At 44.9% G+C, this 20624-nt stretch overlaps 1 protein-coding gene across 1 annotated transcript in view; it reads right to left on the bottom strand.

Annotated features, from left to right (window-relative positions):
• LOC126095504 (dipeptidase 1-like) overlaps positions 1-10465 on the bottom strand; it is a gene marked incomplete at its 5' end in the record, with an annotated part of 103177 nt that extends 92712 nt beyond the window's left edge. The window contains one exon of the mRNA XM_049910291.1: positions 10383-10465. Coding sequence (XP_049766248.1) covers positions 10383-10465 — 83 coding nt within the window. The remainder of the gene's footprint in view (positions 1-10382) is intronic.
• Between the last annotated feature and the right edge of the window lie 10159 nt (positions 10466-20624).

Genomic DNA, 20624 nt, shown 5'->3' with positions numbered 1-20624 from the left:
ATTATCGCGTGTGGTAGCCTTGCTATTTCTTTACATTTCATTTTTCATCATTTATACAGGAACAAAAATAAAATAAGTTCTTATGTTACAATTCACAGAATGAGATAATCAATTATTTTCTTTGAAAACTTAACAGCATAACAAATAACCACATTGACTTAAAGTAGTTTTCTTTGAACAGTTATGCATCAGAAACTGGAAAACCAACAAAAGTTTTTAAAACAAAGTATCACTCATTCAACTGTACTTCAGATTTTAATGAGTATCTTGCGCACGTTACACTAAAATATTAAATATCTAGCCCTGTTATTCGTATAACAGTTAATTTCAGTGACAGCCCCTTCATTGTCATACCACAAATGACATTTCTGTATTACTTGAGGGATATATAAACGCAACACTATTCTCACATAACATAAAGAAGTAAAAAAGCAGCATGATGATGAATTTGATTCCCATGGCCCCCGTTGCTCTTTCATCCGGATACGTCTTCTCGTATGTACGTGCTATTCACCGATTCTTGTCTTCCATTCATTGTTTCATTGCAATGGTAATGTAACTTCCGCCAACCTTAACTTTCCAGCTACGCGAGGGTTCTTGAAACCCACTTCATAGGAAGTTAGAAAATAGTGTCGGTATTTCGTTCTTCTGGCCATCTCCGAACAAATACAGCTACTGTCTGGCCTAGAAGGCATGTAACGCCATTCGTTTTAATTCGTAGGTAGTACTCTCTGTTCGCGAAGAATACAATCCCTGGTCAAATGTGTTGTCCCATTCGTTAAAAGAAAGCGATAATTTGTGTCACCAAACGCCACGCTTCTGTGGAAGGGTTACACATGAGGCAGTGTTCACCGTTGTCCAGAGTTTGGCAGTGAGGGCATAATGGTAAATGCGTCATACAAATTTGATGTAGTCTGCATCAAGTCACATATTGACCTTTAAGGTACCGCGTTCGACATGTCTCTGTTTCAAAGGAAACGTGGCGTAGTGATCGCCATACCACATGCCAGTTTTCATGTGGATGCCTGCTCTCAACAGTACTGCTAGGTTGTCCGGTCGTTAACATCCGATTGATGTCGCGCGCCTTAGGTGGTCTGCTTTGCAGTAGAGCCAAGTCAACGTAGCTATATTTGGCAAAATAAAGTATGTATATTGTGAAGTGACTGGGAAAAGCGCCAGGCTGCCACTGGCACCATTGGAGCAATTGGTACTAGTTCTTCTACTAAGATTCGTGTCAGACATATCTGATGTCGTCGGCACAGTTTTAACACCGTGGTGACATGTAAGGCCGCCGCTCGATCGTGAACATGTGCAAGACCCAGTCGACCCGTACCAAGAGGGGGGTTAAGGGTTTCGTATCTTACTGTAAATAGTACACCTGCACCCACGAACAAACCCAACGTCGCCAGTATGTGTCGTGCTATCATCACCGGCATTGCGAGTGTGTGGGAGTGGTGGAATTCATGAAGCCAAATTGGTGTTAACACATGTGACCCGCTGGACTATATCTCAGGCCCGTGTGATGTTCCCTTTGACGCCCGTCAGGACCGACTGTGTTCGTGGTTTATAGTTTTACGTTGCTGTGTGACTGACGTCGTTGGTAAATACAAGTACTATGCATTTCAAAGTCTCCATGAGACGTACATATGCTAAACATTATTCCGTTAGTCCAGAACCAATGTTCATCGCCACCGAATTGTTCACATGTATGCGGTTGCCAGTGAGTGCTCCATATTTGTGAATCCAGACTAAAGCCGCTTGCATATTATTTCCAATTCACACAAACAGCACCAGGTAATCCGCATACCCTTACACTTAACTATATACTCCAAAAGTCAGTCTTGTCAAGCGATGAGGAAGGCCGAAGAATAACAGCAGAGGGCCAGTGCATATATTACGAAATAGGGGCCATCCTTGTTCCTTGGCGCTTGCCTTGGCACTTTTTTCCCTTTGACCTTAAAACCGCTACTCTTCGTTCGACTTTCGACCCAATCTATCTCCAGATGAGCGCATATAAATGGCTAACCTTAGCGAGACGTACGCAAAAATCACAGTACCCACATCCTGCGACACCTCACTTTAAAGAACACTAACCCTTTATGTAGAGATGGCAGCTGATCTTTTGTGTTGGCCATCATGCCGGTGTCGGCGTGGAGGGTCTCCGCCTCTAATAATGGAAAACCCTGGTCTGACCGATCTTGCTAAGACGAGAGATATGTCGTGCGTACACTGACTAACACTTTGGAGGAGGCATCACAGAACAGCCGCCTCAAGACAGTGATAAATGGTCTTCGAAAAAGCATTTGCGTCAGGACTTCTGCAGCGTAGGTATGGCTCAAACTATCGAAAACCTAATTAAAATCCATCGACGATACTATTCCATGGACGTGGTACGTCTTTGCTAGAGAGATCAAATCGTGATATTCACCAAGCACCGTCTGGACGTGGTTATCTGCTCCGATCGACGTTTGATTAAGTGAGATCACTGGGCCCAAACCTCTGCGGAGGAGTGCTGATAATAGTCTTGTGAATAATTTGAAGTCGCAGTTAAGGACCGTCAGTGGTTGGTAGTCCCGTATCCCTCTGCCACCCTAGGACTTATGTATTTGGAAAATCAGCCCCTCCACAAAAGCGGACGGCAAGGGCACGTCAGAATAGATTAATTCGCGGTAGGTAACAGTCCGTTTGGGTGCTTTCATATAGCTAAAGATCGTACATAATTCCAAAGGGACGCCATCTGGTCCGGTGATTTATTCACTACTCCTCTACCAAGGGCCTCCAGCACTTCCTTCTCTGTAATCATCTCCATCAGTTGTGCTTCCTGGTTCAGTGGTGCCGAGAACCGTCACTATGTGTAACTTCGGTAATGGTGGCTATATCAGTAGCCACTGCCGTTTAAATCTGAATGTGAAGTTTGTTCTACAAAGGCAATTGACTATTTTCTTACAATGTTAGGTGTCTGCCGTCAGGTACGTTTACGGTACGTACCAGGGCTCTTCGTCGTCTTTTTCTTTCGTTATTGATGTGATACATCGATTGGGTTCTCATGTAACCCGATCTAGTGTCCGTCCCCGGATCACTACACCTTCGAGGTGGCGTCACATGTTGGATGAAATTTTGGTGTTAGCTCCGGAGAAGGCGCTTGGTCGGTTCATTCCCATGGTGACATAGAAGTCCGTCTCACGTCGCGACACTGCCTGATTACGACCATACGTCATCATTGCATGACGTAGCGACGGTTTGGCACAATCCATGCACCAACTTAGGGTCATAGAGTACGCCCGAATGCGTCGTTCACTATATCTACAACATCTTCAAAGGCATTTCGACAGCCTGAGTCTCTCAGGTGGGTGACGTTCATTATCTAAGGACCGCGATTACGACACACCTGCTGCTGCCGCCGGAGGGACAGTGTACATATTAATGACGCATGCTCAGTGTAGGTTGCAGACGACTGTTTTGCTTCGGAAACGTGAACGTTAAGGTTGTTTGTAATATTTATTCGGTAGAGACACTTGAATCCTGCCTAGCCGTCGAATATGGTATGCCTAGGAAACCTGGTTTCTTGGATCGTTAGGCAACAATTCAAGCAAATCGTATTCATGAATTTCATTAGAAAAGGAAATGATTACAATACTTAACCGTATATTTACACATATTTGTCGCAAGCAAAGAGCGACAGACAAAATAAGCAAGTTTCTTCAGTATAGACAATGCTACGTAATGAAACCGAAATGAGTAGTCTTGAGGCTGCTGTTCGACTGGGCCGCGGCCAGTCGGGCGTGGCGCTTATGTCCTCTTCGCATAGAGGCCGCTGCTGTCACGTTGTTGCCCTGGAGAGGGGTCGGTCAGCCTGCAATTGGCTGACGTCTTCCTCACAGCAGTCTCTGTTCTCTCGCTCCAGACTGTCGTGCCGGCGCTTGACTTTACACCGAAATAAAAAAAAGACTAGTGAAATGACTCATAATATCGAGGACAGAGGCGACAGAAATGCTACGAAGTGTCAACTAAATCTATATTATGCGCCAACGTTATTTGCGTTGGGTATGGGGTATATTTTCGGTGCAAGTACACGATTAAAACCACTGCCTAGGATAAAACGAACTTGTCGATCTAGGAGGAATGAGGCAGTTTCTTCTGCAAAGAACCGGGAACGTTCTCGTCTCCAGTCAGTACCAGATGGTGTTTAGATATTTATGAACTGTACATCAAGCACAGCCACTGCTAATCCCCGCGCTGACGGTAGGTACACTATATCCTGTACGTGAAGAGTTCTCTGAAAAGTACTGCTCTTTTTCCGGGGCGTGTGATACGTAGGATTCACATCCGTACATGAAAGGAAATCCGTCGACGTATACTTGCAGAACGATGTCGACGTCCGCCGCTTGTAGCATATCTTCGAGTAAAGACATCTTAACTTGTGACCGTATGCTATTGATACTGATAGAGACAAGCAGATATGCTTGTCTTCGTTCCGTCGTATGTGTACCGCTCATGAGGGCTTACGCCATCTGATGGTGTACTCTCGCGTTACTTGACTCCGTTGTGTCGACTGTCGTTGGTTGCATCACTAACGAGAGGATCCCCGCCCCATTCGCGTCATCTGTTACGACCTTTCTTGGGATACCCTCAGAACTATGAACCCAGTCTCCTTGGGACAAGTTTGTCGTCGGACGGGTATTTCCAGTCCAGTCCCTCTGTATCGTCTCTTCTACTGCCTTGCTTGGCAGTGGACTGCAGGTAGCTCTGCGTTTACGGGATTTTCAGGTCGCTCCTGGCATGTGGAATTGTTGATATAGTAGTGTTGTGGGTTTGGGACCTCGATTTCTGCAATGTGGCTGTTTTTCCCGGCCTTTCCTTGATCCTCGACCTTCGTACACAGTAAGGAATCCTTCGACGGGGTGAGCCATCGTTCCTTGTGTCGTTTCTGGTATCATTGCTTACGCGTGCGCGGTATTGCTTCTGAATGCGGGCGTGCATCTTTGGCACCACTGCCGTCGGAGATGAAGGCAGCCTTTCGCAATATCCGAATGTCGGTGTGCATTTCCTTTTCCGATCTCTGTATTCTAGAAATCTGTCGTTGCTGCTCGAACGGAAACGGGGGGAGGGGGGGAGGGTGTGGGGAGAGCGTCGCCACCGCCACCATGCTCGTGTCGTCATTCGTTCGCCGTCATCGGCTCTTCGACAAAACTCTCCAGCTGTTGGGTATGGTCATTGTTGAGTGAGCGTCCTTCCTGAACGCTTTTCCATATGGAAGAGGGAGGGAAGTTGCCATAGATTTTGCTCCATCTCCACCTTTCGGTACTTGTACAATTGTCCGTTGGAGACAGGCTGAGCGGACGGCGGACGTACCCTTCCTGACCACAACCTGCGGACGTTCTCGGGTGACCATCGTAAATGACTATCGCTCTGCAGCCGCCAACTGTGAGATAAGGCGGCACAAGTTTTCTTAGCTCAGTCCGTATTTGTCACATCCCGTTAAGTACTGGATACACCGGAAATATTGTCCGTTTTTCTGCGATGTGACTGATCACCCTACCATAGGGATGTAGCGCTGCAGTTGCGTCAGCCACAACTTCCAGTACTCTGACACTTCTTGATCCATGTCCCGCACGATCAACAGCTACCGCTCCAACACTGCCCTCAGAATGTTTAAGTCCGTCTCTGTTGCAGAGTACGATCTTGTCATACACCTTTTCACTGATCAGTTTGGTGTAGACCACAGTGCTGGTGATAGAAGATTCCAATCGTATCCTGTGGTTCAGTTTAATCTCTTCTCGTATAAATCTTTCTATTTCAAATGTCCTGGGTCGTGCAAATTCGTTATTAAAGCTGATCTTATTGGTAGGCTATCGGTACAAGAAAACCATTCTAGATCGAAAGTGCGAGCACTAGCGAAGAGTACCAGGAAGTAAAAAACCGCAAGCGCCGAAGCTCCGCGGCAGGGACATAAACAGATGACCGTGCTCTACCACTGCGATAGTAGACTGAAACATTAGGCAGTCCGAGCATGACTTACGGGAAGACCCAAAATTCCGAGGCACAATTTTATTGAAAGTTTCTTTTCCCGGTGTCGGCGGCCGTGCAACCATCGTACCTCTTAACAACACATGCACATGTCATCTTTATCCGCCGAAACCGGGCAAGTCGCTTCCCCTTTACGTTTATACACTCGTACATCAAGGATGTACGAGTGCATGCTATACGTAAGTGGTTGTTTGACATATGTAAGCTTAGGTGTGGCTGTGGGTCGTTCTTGGATGTTGTTGTTGTTGTGGTCTTCAGTCCTGAGACTGGTTTGATGCAGCTCTCCATGCTACTCTGTCCTGTGCAAGCTTCTTCATCTCCCAGTACCTACTGCAACCTACATCCGTCTGAATCTGCTTAGTGTATTCATCTCTTGGTCTCCCCCTACGATTTTTACCCTCCACGCTGCCCTCCAATACTAAATTGGTGATCCCTTGATGCCTCAGAACATGTCCTACCAACCGATCCCTTCTTCTGGTCAAGTTGTGCCACAAACTTCTCTTCTCCCCAATCCTATTCAATACTTCCTCATTAGTTATGTGATCTACCCATCTAATCTTCAGCATTCTTCTGTAGCACCACATTTCGAAAGCTTCTATTCTCTTCTTGTCCAAACTATTTACCGTCCATGTTTCACTTCCATACATGGCTACACTCCATACAAATACTTTCAGAAATGACTTCCTGACACTTAAATCTATACTCGATGTTAACAAATTTCTCTTCTTCAGAAACGCTTTCCTTGCCATTGCCAGTCTACATTTTATATCCTCTCTACTTCGACCATCATCAGTTATTTTGCTCCCCAGATAGCAATACTCCTTTACTACTTTAAGTGTCTCATTTCTTAATCTAATTCCCTCAGCATCACCCGACTTAATTCGACTACATTCCATTATCCTTGTTTTGCTTTTGTTGATGTTCATCTTATATCCTCCTTTCAAGACACTGTCCATCCCATTTAACTGTTCTTCCAAGTCCTTTGCTGCCTCTGACAGAATTACAATGTCATCGGCGAACCTCAAAGTTTTTATTTCTTCTCCATGGATTTTAATACCTACTCCGAATTTTTCTTTTGTTTCCTTTACTGCTTGCTCAATATACAGATTGAATAACATCGGGGAGAGGCTACAGCCTCTTGGATAGCATAATGATAAGGGGACGTCTCACAATAAGTGGTTAACTCAAGTACCGGTACCGCACAAATTTCCATTGTCGTCATTCCATTATATAGCTCATGGTCGTTCATATTAGCAGCTGCGAGTACGTTTCATTACATAATTTTCTGTTTGGAAAATTCATACCTCACCTTTCTGCGTCTGCTGACGGACGGAGCATACACATTTACAGATTGTGCTGATATTCCTCTACAGCTATTTGCCACTAGAATGTCGAGTATTGTTCGTACCGTACATGGACTTTCAGCCGTGCTGAAATTTACAGGGTCGTTAGAATTGAATTTTCGGTAGTTGAGTATGTTTACGGTATGGCTACACGACTTTGTAGGAATTATGTTCAGACTGTGTGCAGCAGGATTCGATCGTTAATAGTGTTAGTGTCATGACTTGCCCTTAGGATCTGCTGGTGGACGAAGTGTGGTAATACAAACACCAGTCCGTATTACAGTTGCAGATAGTCAATACGGCTCTGTATTCCTGAAGCTGTTTTATCGAAAGAAGGGCTATAGTGTTGCTACTCGTCCCGAGTATCGAGCAAGTACAGGAATGCGGAGAGCTCCACATTCCGCACCGGGGTTCAAGAACATGATTCCGAAGTGGGAATTAACTAGTCATTGATTGGGAATTGCTCCTGGGAATGCCTACTTCGAAGTGCGCTGCAAATTGTTGAAGAAGATACTGTTCCCACGCCTGAGAATGCTGGAAGCAATGTGCGACCTGCAAGTACTGCACGAAATGTGTCGTGACAGCTGAAAATTCCATGATCCACCGTTCGAAAAATGCTGTCAACGACAGTGAAGTGGCGCATCTAGTGCGCTTGCAGGCTGTCGTGGACGCAGATCTTCTTCACGATGAGCAATATTTACAGCTGGAACTTAAAAAGGGTACGGAGTTATAAAATTTTACCCTTTGATGTGGAAATTGAAAAGTGTTTCTTTCAATGGTTTATTTGTTATTTCCGCGAAGCTTCATTGTCCTACGGTCACTTCTTTTTCATAGGGGGAGGGGGGTCCTCTTAAGTGGCGATAGTTTAACTATAACCATCCTGTACGTTATATCCTTATTTTTCATCTAGATTGTTAGCTAGGACTTCTTGGAGCAATGATTTTCGGTAAGACTGCTAATAAGTGATAATTGTTTCAGTGGCTGGAAAGAATTGTTAAGAATATTAGACTGTATACAAAAAAATGGCTTTGTGGCTCAAACTGGTGACATCAATGATAATTCAGTAGCAATAGATACAAAAACATGGAAATAAAGTTTAATACTCCAATATGAACGAGAATGAGAACTTTTGAAATGTTGTTCCACGAGTAATACTGCAGTAATTAACTGCAGCAAAACGGCGTGATATGTACAGAGATGCTATCATCCTCATGACAAAGTACTATGTAGTTATAAAACACAATTACTGTGAAAGAGCATCCATACAGTACGCTGATACGATATTATATAGCAGCTACAGCTTCTGAAAGCCCAGTGTGGGTCATTTTAAAACAGAGGCAAGTCATCCAGAAAAGATGAGCAGACGAGAAAACTAAGCCATTAGAATTCATAATTGACTCACAGAGATGGCGAAGCACACCACGGATACATGAGGTTGTCTCCACAGCCGTACACGTCCATCCACTCCATACAATTTGGAACGAGACTCGTCCGAGTAGGCAACATGTTTGCAGTCATCAACCATTCAATGTCGGTGTTGATGAGCCGAGGCTTACATCTTTGTGTCGTGCAGTCATCAACCGCACACGAGCGAACCTTCGGCTCCGAAAGCCCATATCGATGATGTTTCATTAAATGGTTCGCACGTGCTAACGCCCAGCATTGAGATCTGCAGCAATTGGCGGAAGGGTTGCACTTCTGTCACGTTCAGTCGTCGTTGGTCCCGTCTTTGCAAGATCTTTTTCCGGCCGCAGAGATGTCGGAGATTCGATGTTTTAAAAGATTATTCCTGATATTCATGCTACTCTCGTGAAATTGCCGTATAGGAAAATCCTCAATTCCTCGCTACCTCGTATATGCTGCTTCCCATCGCTCGTGCGCTGGCTATAACATCACGTTCAAACTCACCGAAATCTTGGTAACCTGCCATTGTAGCAGCAGCAGCCAGACACTTATATAATGTAGGAGAAGCCAACCGCAGTGCCGTATTCTGTCTGTTTACATATCTCTGTATTTGAAAACGCGTGATTAGGTGCCTATACCAATTTCTTTGGCACTTCAGTGCATTTCGACGTGAAAAATAGTCATCTTCAGGCCGGTGTGTGAGGAAACACACAAATCATTAAAGTGTAATGAGAATACTGACAACAAAAATCACAGTTTGTGAGTAAAACGAGGGTAAATCTTACTTACTTACTTACTCACTTTTCATACCGGTCTCGAGAGTCCATTACCACAGCAACATATTTTCGCCATCTGTCCCTGTCTTGGGCTATTTTCTTCCATTCACCTTCAATACCTAGGCTCCTCAAATCAGGCTTCACATTGTCCTCCCATCTACGCCTCGGTCTCCCCACGGGACGTTTTCCTTCTAGGTGCCCTACGAGTACTCTGCGCGCTGCCCTGCCCTCATCCATTCGAGCTACGTGACCCCCCCATCGCAGCCTACGTGATTTAATAATACTGATTATGTCAGGGCTTGAATAGAGTTTGTGAATCTCTTCGTTATGCAGTTTTCGCCACTCTCCGCTAATGTCATCCCTTTTTGCTCCGAAAATTTTCCTCAATATTTTGTTTTCAAATACTCGAAACGGCTTCTCATTTTGCACAGTGAGAGACCAAGTCTCGCACCCATACAGCACAACTGGTAGAATAATAGTTTTGTATATTCTAATCTTTAAATTGCTAGACAATATCCGTGATGAAAGTAATCTATGCAGTGAGAAGTAGTTACATAACAAAAATATAGCATCGGTACACATGCAAAACAAAGTTCAGTATCATTACTTAACATTTCCGGGTAGTTCTCCGATTGTTCTCGGAGGATACCTTCCGCAGTCGAAGGCGAAGCGTCAGGTGAGATTCTTATGTATGGACCACGGCATCTCAGCCCGGAAATGTTAAAGTGATGACAACACCTGGCGTGAAAGCCTTCATTCTGTGATCAAAGTTCAGTATGTAATTTGTATCGCCTAAATATTTTATTTGTCCGTAGGGGCGTACAGAACTCACCCGTCGACGAGGGGGGCGTCGGTGAGCAGGCGTCGCACCGCGTCGAGTCGGGCGTCGAGGCGCAGCGCCAGCAGGCACAGCGGCGCCGCCGCCAGCGACAGCCACAGCGGCACGCACGCCGGAGCCGCGCGCATCCCGCGCCGTCGCCCTGCGGGCAGCGACCGACACTTCGGGCTCACATTCCTCCACACTGCATACGAGCGCGCTTCAGTGAGTAAGGTAACGGGTGCTGCCACTTGTGGATAAACACCCAACGTGCATTTAATTCCACGGATAGACACAAAAGGCATTGATATGCTGCTGGTACATGTAGGTCCATTTCTAAACACAGCTTGAAATTTGAGACGTTGACAGTTACATAATCGACGATTCAGGAGAAAAGTGTCATAAGGTTTTCTGGATTTAGACAAAACACCTTCATCTCCAGTTTACCGAAACCTATTGATAGTGCGAGATGGTGGCTGTAGAAAATGCCAAGACGATACTCCTGATATATTTTTTTTAAATCTTTATTTATTAAAACCCAATATCATACATAATTAACCCACCACCTGAAATCATTAGTGGGTCGAACTTAGCTACAAATAACATTTCAGCAGCATTTACTTTATCTGTTATATTTTACTATTAGTATTAACTACAGGAAGTTAGTTCAATCTTCGGGTATCTATAGGTATCTATGTGGATTACTATTAGGCAATCATACTATCAACTCTACTCTACTTTCCTACTATATCTACCTCCTGCAGCGTTACAGGTGTGCCAGAATGTACTATAAACCTACTATTTTGTGGCCATGCCCACCGAGCTAACCCCAGTGGGCGTGCCCCTGGCACTGGGCTGGCCATCCAACAATCGCTGCAGGTCTAAGAAAACATTTCCTACAATCTACTTCTACAACAATAGTAACAATTAGTATGAGTCATAATTGGTCTGCTTTAGTCTTAGCCGGTATGGTCGCACCCTCCCCCTAATCCTGGATGCGTCGGATCCCGATCGTCATTGACGGTCGGCCAGTACGCACCCTGGCGGAATGGGATGATGCGTTATGTCGAGAAAATTTGGATCCTATCTACTCTATCTCCCTTCTGTATTCTCTTAGGATCTTGGCGGATACCTCGCTAGCCAGTTTATTAATAATAGTGAAGGTGGTAGCGTCCCTAATGAGATGAAAAGTGTCTGTATTAGGTAATGAATTTCGTAAGTCCATTGCAACGTCGTCGAAAAGCGGACACTCGTAGACCACATGATCCGGTGTGCCCAGTTCGGCACCACAGTCACACGACGGTGTCGCTCTTTTCCCGAACCGGCAAAGATATGCCGGGTACGGGCCATGCCCAGTGAGGAAGTGCAGCAGTCCCTTACTTGGTTGGAAGTGTTTCATCTCTAGTCTTTCCTGAACATTTGGTAGTAGTTGGTGCGTTCTTCTTCCGGTCTCTTCCCCGTCCCAAATTTCCTGCCAAAGTTCCATTCCCCTTCTTTTAATTGTAATTTTGTCCCCCACTCTGACCCCCATTATATCCATAGTTCTTTCAATTTTCCCCTTTTTTACCCAATACCATGCAGCCTGCTCCCTGATTTTTACATCAAGGGGGCATAGACCCATGAGTATTAGTAATGCTCCCCCTGGTGTCGTTCTATATGCCCCCACTGATCGAAGTATCATGTTCCGCTGCACCCTCCGCACGGCCACGGCAGGAACGACCCTCGTGAGCCTGTGGGCCCAGACCCCAGACCCGTAGCCCACGATGGAAACTAGAATGGTATTATGATACAACTTGATGAGATTTGGTGGAAGATGAAATCGTCTATGGCCGATGTTGATGAGGTTATTTAACACTTCTAATTCCCTATGTGTAGTTGCCTCGATATGTCTGGCAAAACTCCATTTTTCATCTAATATTACCCCTAAGTATCTAGCTTCTCGACGACGTATGACTGGCGTGCCATCCATCCTAACTGTTGGGTTTCTGACCAATTGGCCCTTTAAGAGTAGATAAGTGGATTTGTTAGGTGCTATTTTTTGCTTAGTTCTTTGGCACCATTGTGAGAGTAGTGTCATAGTTCTCTCTATCTTCGGTTCCAGTTCCTCTCGGCTCCGACCGCCAAAAAGCAGGAGGAGGTCATCAGGGTAAGCTATCACCTCTAGCACATCTGCACAGCTCTCCAAGGTCTCAAGGAGAGGCTCCATATTGACATCCCAAAAGAGTGGCCCCAGGACAGAGCCCTGTGGACACCCCTTTGTTATCTTCTTGCCCACTCTTCCGCTAGGGGATGATAGCCAAACCTCCCTGTCCCCGCAATAGCTCCTAAGACAGCCATATAGCGGCCCTGGGCACTTCTTTTCTCGCAAGCGAGAGAAAAGCTAAGGCCACCACAGGTTGTCAAAGGCGCCACTGATGTCCACCATGATGCCAACTATGTACTTATGTGTGGACGACCCGCAGACCTCAGCCGCCATGGCGATTGCGTCAGACGCAGAACGCCCCGGCCTAAAGCCTAACTGCCTGCTGCTCATTCCACAAAGCACTTGGTGTGCCATCAGCCAGTCAGCCAGCAGCCTCTCCAGCAATTTTCCCAACAGATCCAACAGACAAATGGGTCTGTAGGACTTGACCTCTTTTGGATCCATATCCTGTCCCTTTTTAATTATTACGACGTTTGCTTGTTTCCAGATGGTAGGAAACTTTTTGAGGCTTAGGGCCTCGTTGTAGATTCTGGCTAGAGGTGCTACTAGTTGAGGAGCAAGGTATTGCACCACCTCCGCGATAATGCCGTCTGGTCCTGGGGCCTTTCCTCTCTTAAGTGCTTTAATGTGCTCCGCCACCTCGTTCTCCGAAAAAGGCTACACCAAGGTGTTGTTTTGGTACTCTTCTAGCTGAGCTTGCCTAATTAGGCCTTGTTCTTCCGTGTCCTCATTTTCCATGTCATCCGGAAGTAGGGACCGGAGAAGGATTCAAGCAGTTTCCTGCCACGTCCCTGTCATCCGATTCCCATCCCGGATCGTTGATAGTACCATAGGTGACCTAATTTTTTCTCTGACTATTTTATATGGAATACCCCAAGGATCTACAGCCAATTGGCTTTGAACATACTTTTCCCAGCTTACTAGCCTAACCCTTTTGAGCTCCTTCTGGAACTCCTCCTTGGCATTCCTATAAAATTCCAGCCATCTCTGTTTTTCTTCCCAGACGACACTTCGCTGGTAGTACCTCCTCGCCCTCCTGACCGACTGACGCATTCTGCCCTAGTTCAGCTGACCATGGTGCGGGAGAGGCCGCGACAGCCCTCCTCCTGGTTGGTACTGCAGCCTTTACCGCTCTCGTGATGGGACTAACCAGCTCTACAGCATGCCTGTCGACGTCTTCGTCACCCTCTGGCCATGTCGGGAGAACAAACTCTCTTGCAAGGCGCTCCCAATCAGTTTTATTATAGTTTAATTGAAATTCCCACCCTATGTCCCAGTGGCATTCCCTATCTGTAAGCTCAAATGTTATCAAGTTATGGTCACTTGTTGTTACCTGGTCTCTTACTTTCCAGTTATTCAAATGACCAGCAAAATTAGGTGATACTAATGTTATATCTATGTTAGTTCCTTCTCCTCCTCCGCCTGTGTAGGTGGGGGGATTCCCGGCTCTGTTTGCGACCAAGTACTGTAATGACATTATTGTTTCCTCCATCTTCTCCCCTCTGCCGTCCCGGATGCCACTGTACCACAGGGGGGACTTCGCAATGGCATCTGCCACCACCACTATCTTTCTACCTCTTAGTGCTATTGTGATTCTTGATAGTTGGTCTAGATATGCCTCGATGTCCTCGCCATATTGGTAGTACATATTGACTAAGTGAATGACCCCGACTGGAGTCTGGAGTTCAGTTACGATGCAGTGCTCATTTGAAAAATGGGCGAGCACTGTGACTCGTATAGCTTTATTTAAGACTATAGTGGTGGCTTTAGGGTCGTTTCCAAATGATATTATTTGCCAGTTAACACTGGCGAAAGCTATGTTCCCCGCAAGAGATTATGGCTCCTGTAGACAGAGTACGTCGAGACTCATCTCCTCGACCACCCTTCGTAGCTCCTGCATGACTAATCGACTATTATGTGCGTTAAGTTGTCCTATTTCTATCTTAATTGTCATGGGAAATACGTATGTACGTATTGTTCTGGAAAGGTCTTCCTCCAGTCAAAAGCTATCCTATTGGCTAGGGCAGCCTGCTTGTAAATTTCGTCTAGATCGAATTTTTCATTCCTTCTTTGAAAAACCTTTCGAACAAGGTCACGCAGGGCGCCGAAGTCAGTGGGGAGTTTCATGGTCTTTAACTGTATCCTATCGACAGCCTCCATGGCCGAGAAGGTGACTTTACGTCCGTACTGGTGTCCCACCCGCACTATATGCCTCAAAGCTGTGGTCAGGACAGCCGGCTCCTCCAGACGCGAAAGTTGCAGAGCGTGTTCTAGACTGGGATAGATCCTGATGGGATCCACCTCTAGACGTTTAACTAGCTGTTGGTCACGGGTAGGTGTAACTATTGTACTACTAATCGTGTTGACTTGGACTGGTCCTTCGGATGTGGAGCTACTTTTAATTTGGCCCGCTATTGCAGGACGCCTGGCTATCGGTGCCCGATCTTCTGGCGGTCTCAAGTTCCGGGGGGAGGGGAGAGCGGTAGCTTCCCGTTCAAACAGATCCGTCTGGACGGACACATCTACCATGCTTGTTCGTTCTGTTTTACTTCCTTCAACGAAGGTTAAGAATTGCCTAAATTTGGCAGCCCTAGCCGCGTCCCTACGCCTCTTCCCCGGAGACTTCCTTTTTGGCATCCTGCTCACGGCTACAATTTCAGCCATAATCGATTCTTGAAATTAGTCTCTGCTCCAACATCCTGTAAGTTGGGCAATTCCTACCTGAGGCAGTGCAGGTCTTCTTGCCTCTTTTTGTACATGGAATGCAGATTCCTGATTTTGTAGAATTTTTTCTTATGTGATCTTCTGCTCCACATCTGGAGCAAGCCGGCTTCCTGTCACAGTACTTGTGGATGTGGTCTAGATCTCCACAACTGTGGCAGCGAGGCACCACCAAGTAGTCCCTAACGTTGATAGCATGAAACCCAACATATATCCTTCCCATAGACGTAAGCTTTTCCCACATAGATCCTGTTACTTCTGCTACATGATGTACTGTCTGCTTGTCCGTAGGTCCTGTCTTGAATTTTAATTTGAAATCATTTTTAAATTGTTCATCAGTCATGTCATCGAAATTTTGATTCCTAATCGTGTTACACATTTCATTATTGTCCATCGTAACCGGCACATTATACAGGATTACGAGTGGATTCCTTTTCTTTGGGGGTTCGCACCTAACCGCCTTACACAAGTTTTGATTATTTAGGATCTTATTTCTATCATCTTCGGTCGCTACGTCCACAATTACTACATTTTTTGTTGCCTTTACTTTATTTACTTTTATTTTATCCTTAACTGGGTTAACTATAGTCGTGAAAATTTCTTGAACCTTTTTGGTATCTTGGCCGGGCAGGGGTCTTAAAAAGACCGCCGTGTCCGGCTTTTGTGCCACTTTGGCTATGGTCTCTCTAGTTGTTTGGGACTTGGGGGCAGCCTGATTTACTTTATGTTGCGGTTTAACAACTCCCTGATGTGGAGCATCAGCACTCGGGCCAGTTCATGCTGTCGCTCGCAAACAAAGGAGTTGCGGCGTGACGAGGAGTGAGGGAAATGCGAACACACAGTGCGGTCTGGACAACACGCGAGAAATGCCAACTGCGGAATATGGAAGGGTCAGTTTTGACAGTCGGTGCCATCATCAAGGGGGCTGTCATATGAAAACCGAACACCTGCCAGAATGGGATCATTGAATGGTTCCATTCAAAAGTAATCACAACACGTTTTAAGAGAGGCACTATATGTCCGGGATGTACGGGAGGTGTGGCACTGTTTCCCAACCAAATCGGTGAAGTGTTGGCTTCGTACGACTGACAGTATGGGCACCGGCATGATCGTGCAGCAGGATGAATCTGTCAGACAGCATTCCTTGGCTTTCTGATTTCAGGGTGACATCACAATTCCATCAAAGTTACTTCCAAGGACTATGCACTGAACTTCTGTGAACAGCTTTAAGGGGGCGTCACACATTCAATAATATTGTCAAACTGTGAATATATTGACAGTCTGAGGGCACACGTTGACGTTTTGTCAACACTAGAAATATTAACGAGCGGGACTGATCGACTACAAAATATTCTCGGTGTGGTCAAATATTGACGGATTCACAATATTCTCCAATCAGTTGTTGACAGGGCTTCACGCACCAGCTACGTGGCATTAGTGTGCAGTGGTTATGTTTTCAATTTGCCACTGTATATATCATAACTTAAATTGTTTTTTAAAGGAGTATCTTAACAAAAAAGAATTTTAATAGGCCTATGCAAGGGTAATCATATTGTATGCAGCTTTAGGATGATTAACGGAGCATTCCCTACGATATGGCTTACTTTATTAATATGAAAATATAGTATAGATTGTTGTTTCGTAGCAGTTTTGAAACACATACCCATTGCGAAAAATACGTCGTATATCAACAATGCCTACCAAGAGGTCTGCGAAATGCATGTCAGGTTCACCAAATTATCACAAAGCTCAAAAAAAAGTTTTATATTGAACGCATTATTGTGGCCAAGATAGCTACGAAGCCCACACCTACTACAGTAGTACAAGTTTATATGCCAACTAACTCTGCAGATGACGAAGAAATTGAAGAAATGTATGATGAAATAAAAGAAATTATTCAGACAGTGAAGGGAGACGAAAATTTAATAGTCAATGGTGACTGGAATTCGAGTGTAGGAAAATGGAGAGAAGGAAACGTAGTAGGTGAATATGGATTGGGGCTAAGAAATGAAAGAGGAAGCCGCCTGGTAGAATTTTGCACAGAGCACAACTTAATCATAGCTAACACTTGGTTTAAGAATCATGATAGAAGGTTGTATACATGGAAGAACCCTGGAGACACTAAAAGGTATCAGATAGATTATATAATGGTAAGACAGAGATTTAGGAACCAGGTTTTAAATTGTAAGACATTTCCAGGGGCAGATGTGGACTCTGACCACAATCTATTGGTTATGGCCTGTAGATTAAAACTGAAGAAACTGCAAAAAGGTGGGCACTTAAGAAGATGGGACCTGGATAAACTGAAAGAACCAGAGGTTGTACAGAGTTTCAGGGAGAGCATAAGGGAAAAATTGACAGGAATGGGGGAAAGAAATACAGTAGAAGAAGAATGGTTAGCTTTGAGGGAGGAAGTAGTGAAGGCAGCAGAGGATCAAGTAGGTAAAAAGACGAGGGCTAGTAGAAATCCTTGGGTAACAGAAGAAATATTGAATTTAATTGATGAAAGGAGAAAATATAAAAATGCAGTAAATGAAGCAGGCAAAAAGGAATACAAACGTCTCAAAAATGAGATCGACAGGAAGTGAAAAATGGCTAAGCAGGGATGGCTAGAGGACAAATGTAAGGATGTAGAGGCGTGTCTCACTAGGGGTAAGATAGATACTGCCTACAGGAAAATTAAAGAGACTTTTGGAGATAAGAGAACCACTTGTATGAACATCAAGAGTTCAGATGGAAACCCAGTTCTAAGCAAAGAAGGGAAAGCAGAAAGGTGGAAGGAGTATATAGAAGGTCTATACAAGGGCGATGCACTTGAGGACAATATTATGGAAATGGAAGAGGATGTAGATGAAGATGAAATGGGAGATACGATATTGCGTGAAGAGTTTGACAGAGCACTGAAAGACCTGAGTCGAAACAAGGCCCCCGGAGTAGACAACATTCCATTGGAACTACTGACGGCCTTGGGAGAACCAGTCCTGACAAAACTCTACCATCTGGTGAGCAAGATGTATGAGACAGGTGAAATACCCTCAGACTTCAAGAAGAATATAATAATTCCAATACCAAAGAAAGCAGGTGTTGACAGATGTGAAAATTACCGAACAATCAGTTTAATAAGCCACAGCTGCAAAATACTAACACGAATTCTTTACAGACGAATGGAAAATCTAGTAGAAGCCGAACTCGGGGAAGATCAGTTTGGATTCCGTAGAAATACTGGAACACGTGAGGCAATACTGACCTTACGACTTATCTTAGAAGAAAGATTAAGGAAAGGCAAACCTACGTTTCTAGAATTTGTAGACTTAGAGAAAGCTTTTGACAATGTTGACTGGAATACTCTCTTTCAAATTCTAAAGGTGGCAGGGGTAAAATACAGGGAGCGAAAGGCTATTTACAATTTGTACAGAAACCAGATGGCAGTTATAAGAGTCGAGGGACATGAAAGGGAAGCAGTGGTTGGGAAGGGAGTAAGACAGGGTTGTAGCCTCTCCCCGATGTTATTCAATCTGTATATTGAGCAAGCAGTAAAGGAAACAAAAGAAAAATTCGGGGTAGGTATTAAAATCCATGGAGAAGAAATAAAAACTTGGAGGTTCGCCGATGACGTTGTAATTCTGTCAGAGACAGCAAAGGACTTGGAAGAGCAGTTGAACGGAATGGATGGTGTCTTGAAGGGAGGATATAAGATGAACATAAACAAAAACAAAACGAGAATAATGGAATGTAGTCGAATTAAGTCGGGTGATGTTGAGGGTATTAGATTAGGAAATGAGACACTGAAAGTAGTAAAGGAGTTTTGCTATTTGAGGAGCAAAATAACTGATGATGGTCGAAGTAGAGAGGATATAAAATGTAGACTGGCAATGGCAAGGAAAGCGTTTCTGAAGAAGAGAAATTTGTTAACATCGAGTATAGATTTAAGTGTCAGGAAGTCATTTCTGAAAGTATTTGTATGGAGTGTAGCCTTGTATGGAAGTGAAACATGGACGGTAAATAGTTTGGACAAGAAGAGAATAGAAGCTTTCGAAATGTGGTGCTACAGAAGAATGCTGAAGATTAGATGGGTAGATCACATAACTAATGAGGAAGTATTGAATAGGATTGGGGAGAAGAGAAGTTTGTGGCACAACTTGACCAGAAGAAGGGATCGGTTGGTAGGACATGTTCTGAGGTATCAAGGGATCACCAATTTAGCATTGGAGGGCAGCGTGGAGGGTAAGAATCGTAGGGGGAGACCAAGATATGAATACACTAAGCAGATTCAGAAGGATGTAGGTTGCAGTAGGTACTGGGAGATGAAGAAGCTTGCACAGGATAGAGTAGCATGGAGAGCTGCATCAAACCAGTCTCAGGACTGAAGACCACAACAACAATTGATTACCTGAAAGGTCCTACCCACGCACATACAATTGCTTCACAAATTTTCACAGAATTTTATTAATTGTGTTTGCTGATATTACAGAAATAAAATTCGAGCATCAGAATGAGCTGACTGTCGCCATACATCTCGAATTTACTCCTAAACTCTCGTCAGGCGCGACTGCCCCTCTCATATAATACATACATCAAATAAGTTTTCCATCACCCCATTTCCCAGAACTCCTGATCACAGACGCTGTTTGTGGATATTGTATTACAGACAAGGTCCCTTTGACAGTACAGAGATGTCACTAAGACCAACCAAAGATGTAAACAACCATGCATGAGCAGCGCCTATTAGAAGGAGGGGGTCGGGTAGCTGATAACTTCCAGTCATTCCACCAGGAAGGAGGTACACGGTTCGTCTTGTCTGTAGTTCAAACATGTCTAGACGGTCAATACCGCGGTTCGATCACGTCCTCATTCTTACTTCTGCCAGGAAAGGCTCTCAACAAGGGAAGTGTCCAGGCGTCTCGGAGTGAACCAAAGCGATGTTGTTCGGACATACAGAGAAGATACAGAGAGACAGGAAAAGTCGGTGACATGCCTCGCTCAGGCAGCTCAAGGGCTATTACTGCTGTGGATGACCACTACCTACGGATTACCATGTTGAATAATGCTCTTCGTGCAGACACAGGACGTAGTGTTACAACCCAAACTGTGTGCAATCGGCTGCATGATGCTCAACTTCCCTCCCAACATCCATGGCGAGCACCATTTTTGCAACAACGACACCATGAAGCGCGATACAGATGGGCCCAAAAACATGCAGAATGGACCGCTCAGGATCGGCATCACGTTCTCTTCACCGATGAGTGTCGTATATGCCTTCAACCAGACAATCTTCGGAGACGTGTTGGGAGGCAACCCGGTCGGGCTGAACGCCTTAGACACACTGTCTAGCG

The sequence above is a fragment of the Schistocerca cancellata genome, chromosome 8 (genome assembly GCF_023864275.1).
Source record: "Schistocerca cancellata isolate TAMUIC-IGC-003103 chromosome 8, iqSchCanc2.1, whole genome shotgun sequence".
Lineage (NCBI taxonomy): Eukaryota > Metazoa > Arthropoda > Insecta > Orthoptera > Acrididae > Schistocerca > Schistocerca cancellata.
Note: the sequence above shows the minus strand (reverse complement) of the source record. Positions and strands in the feature narration are given on the sequence as shown.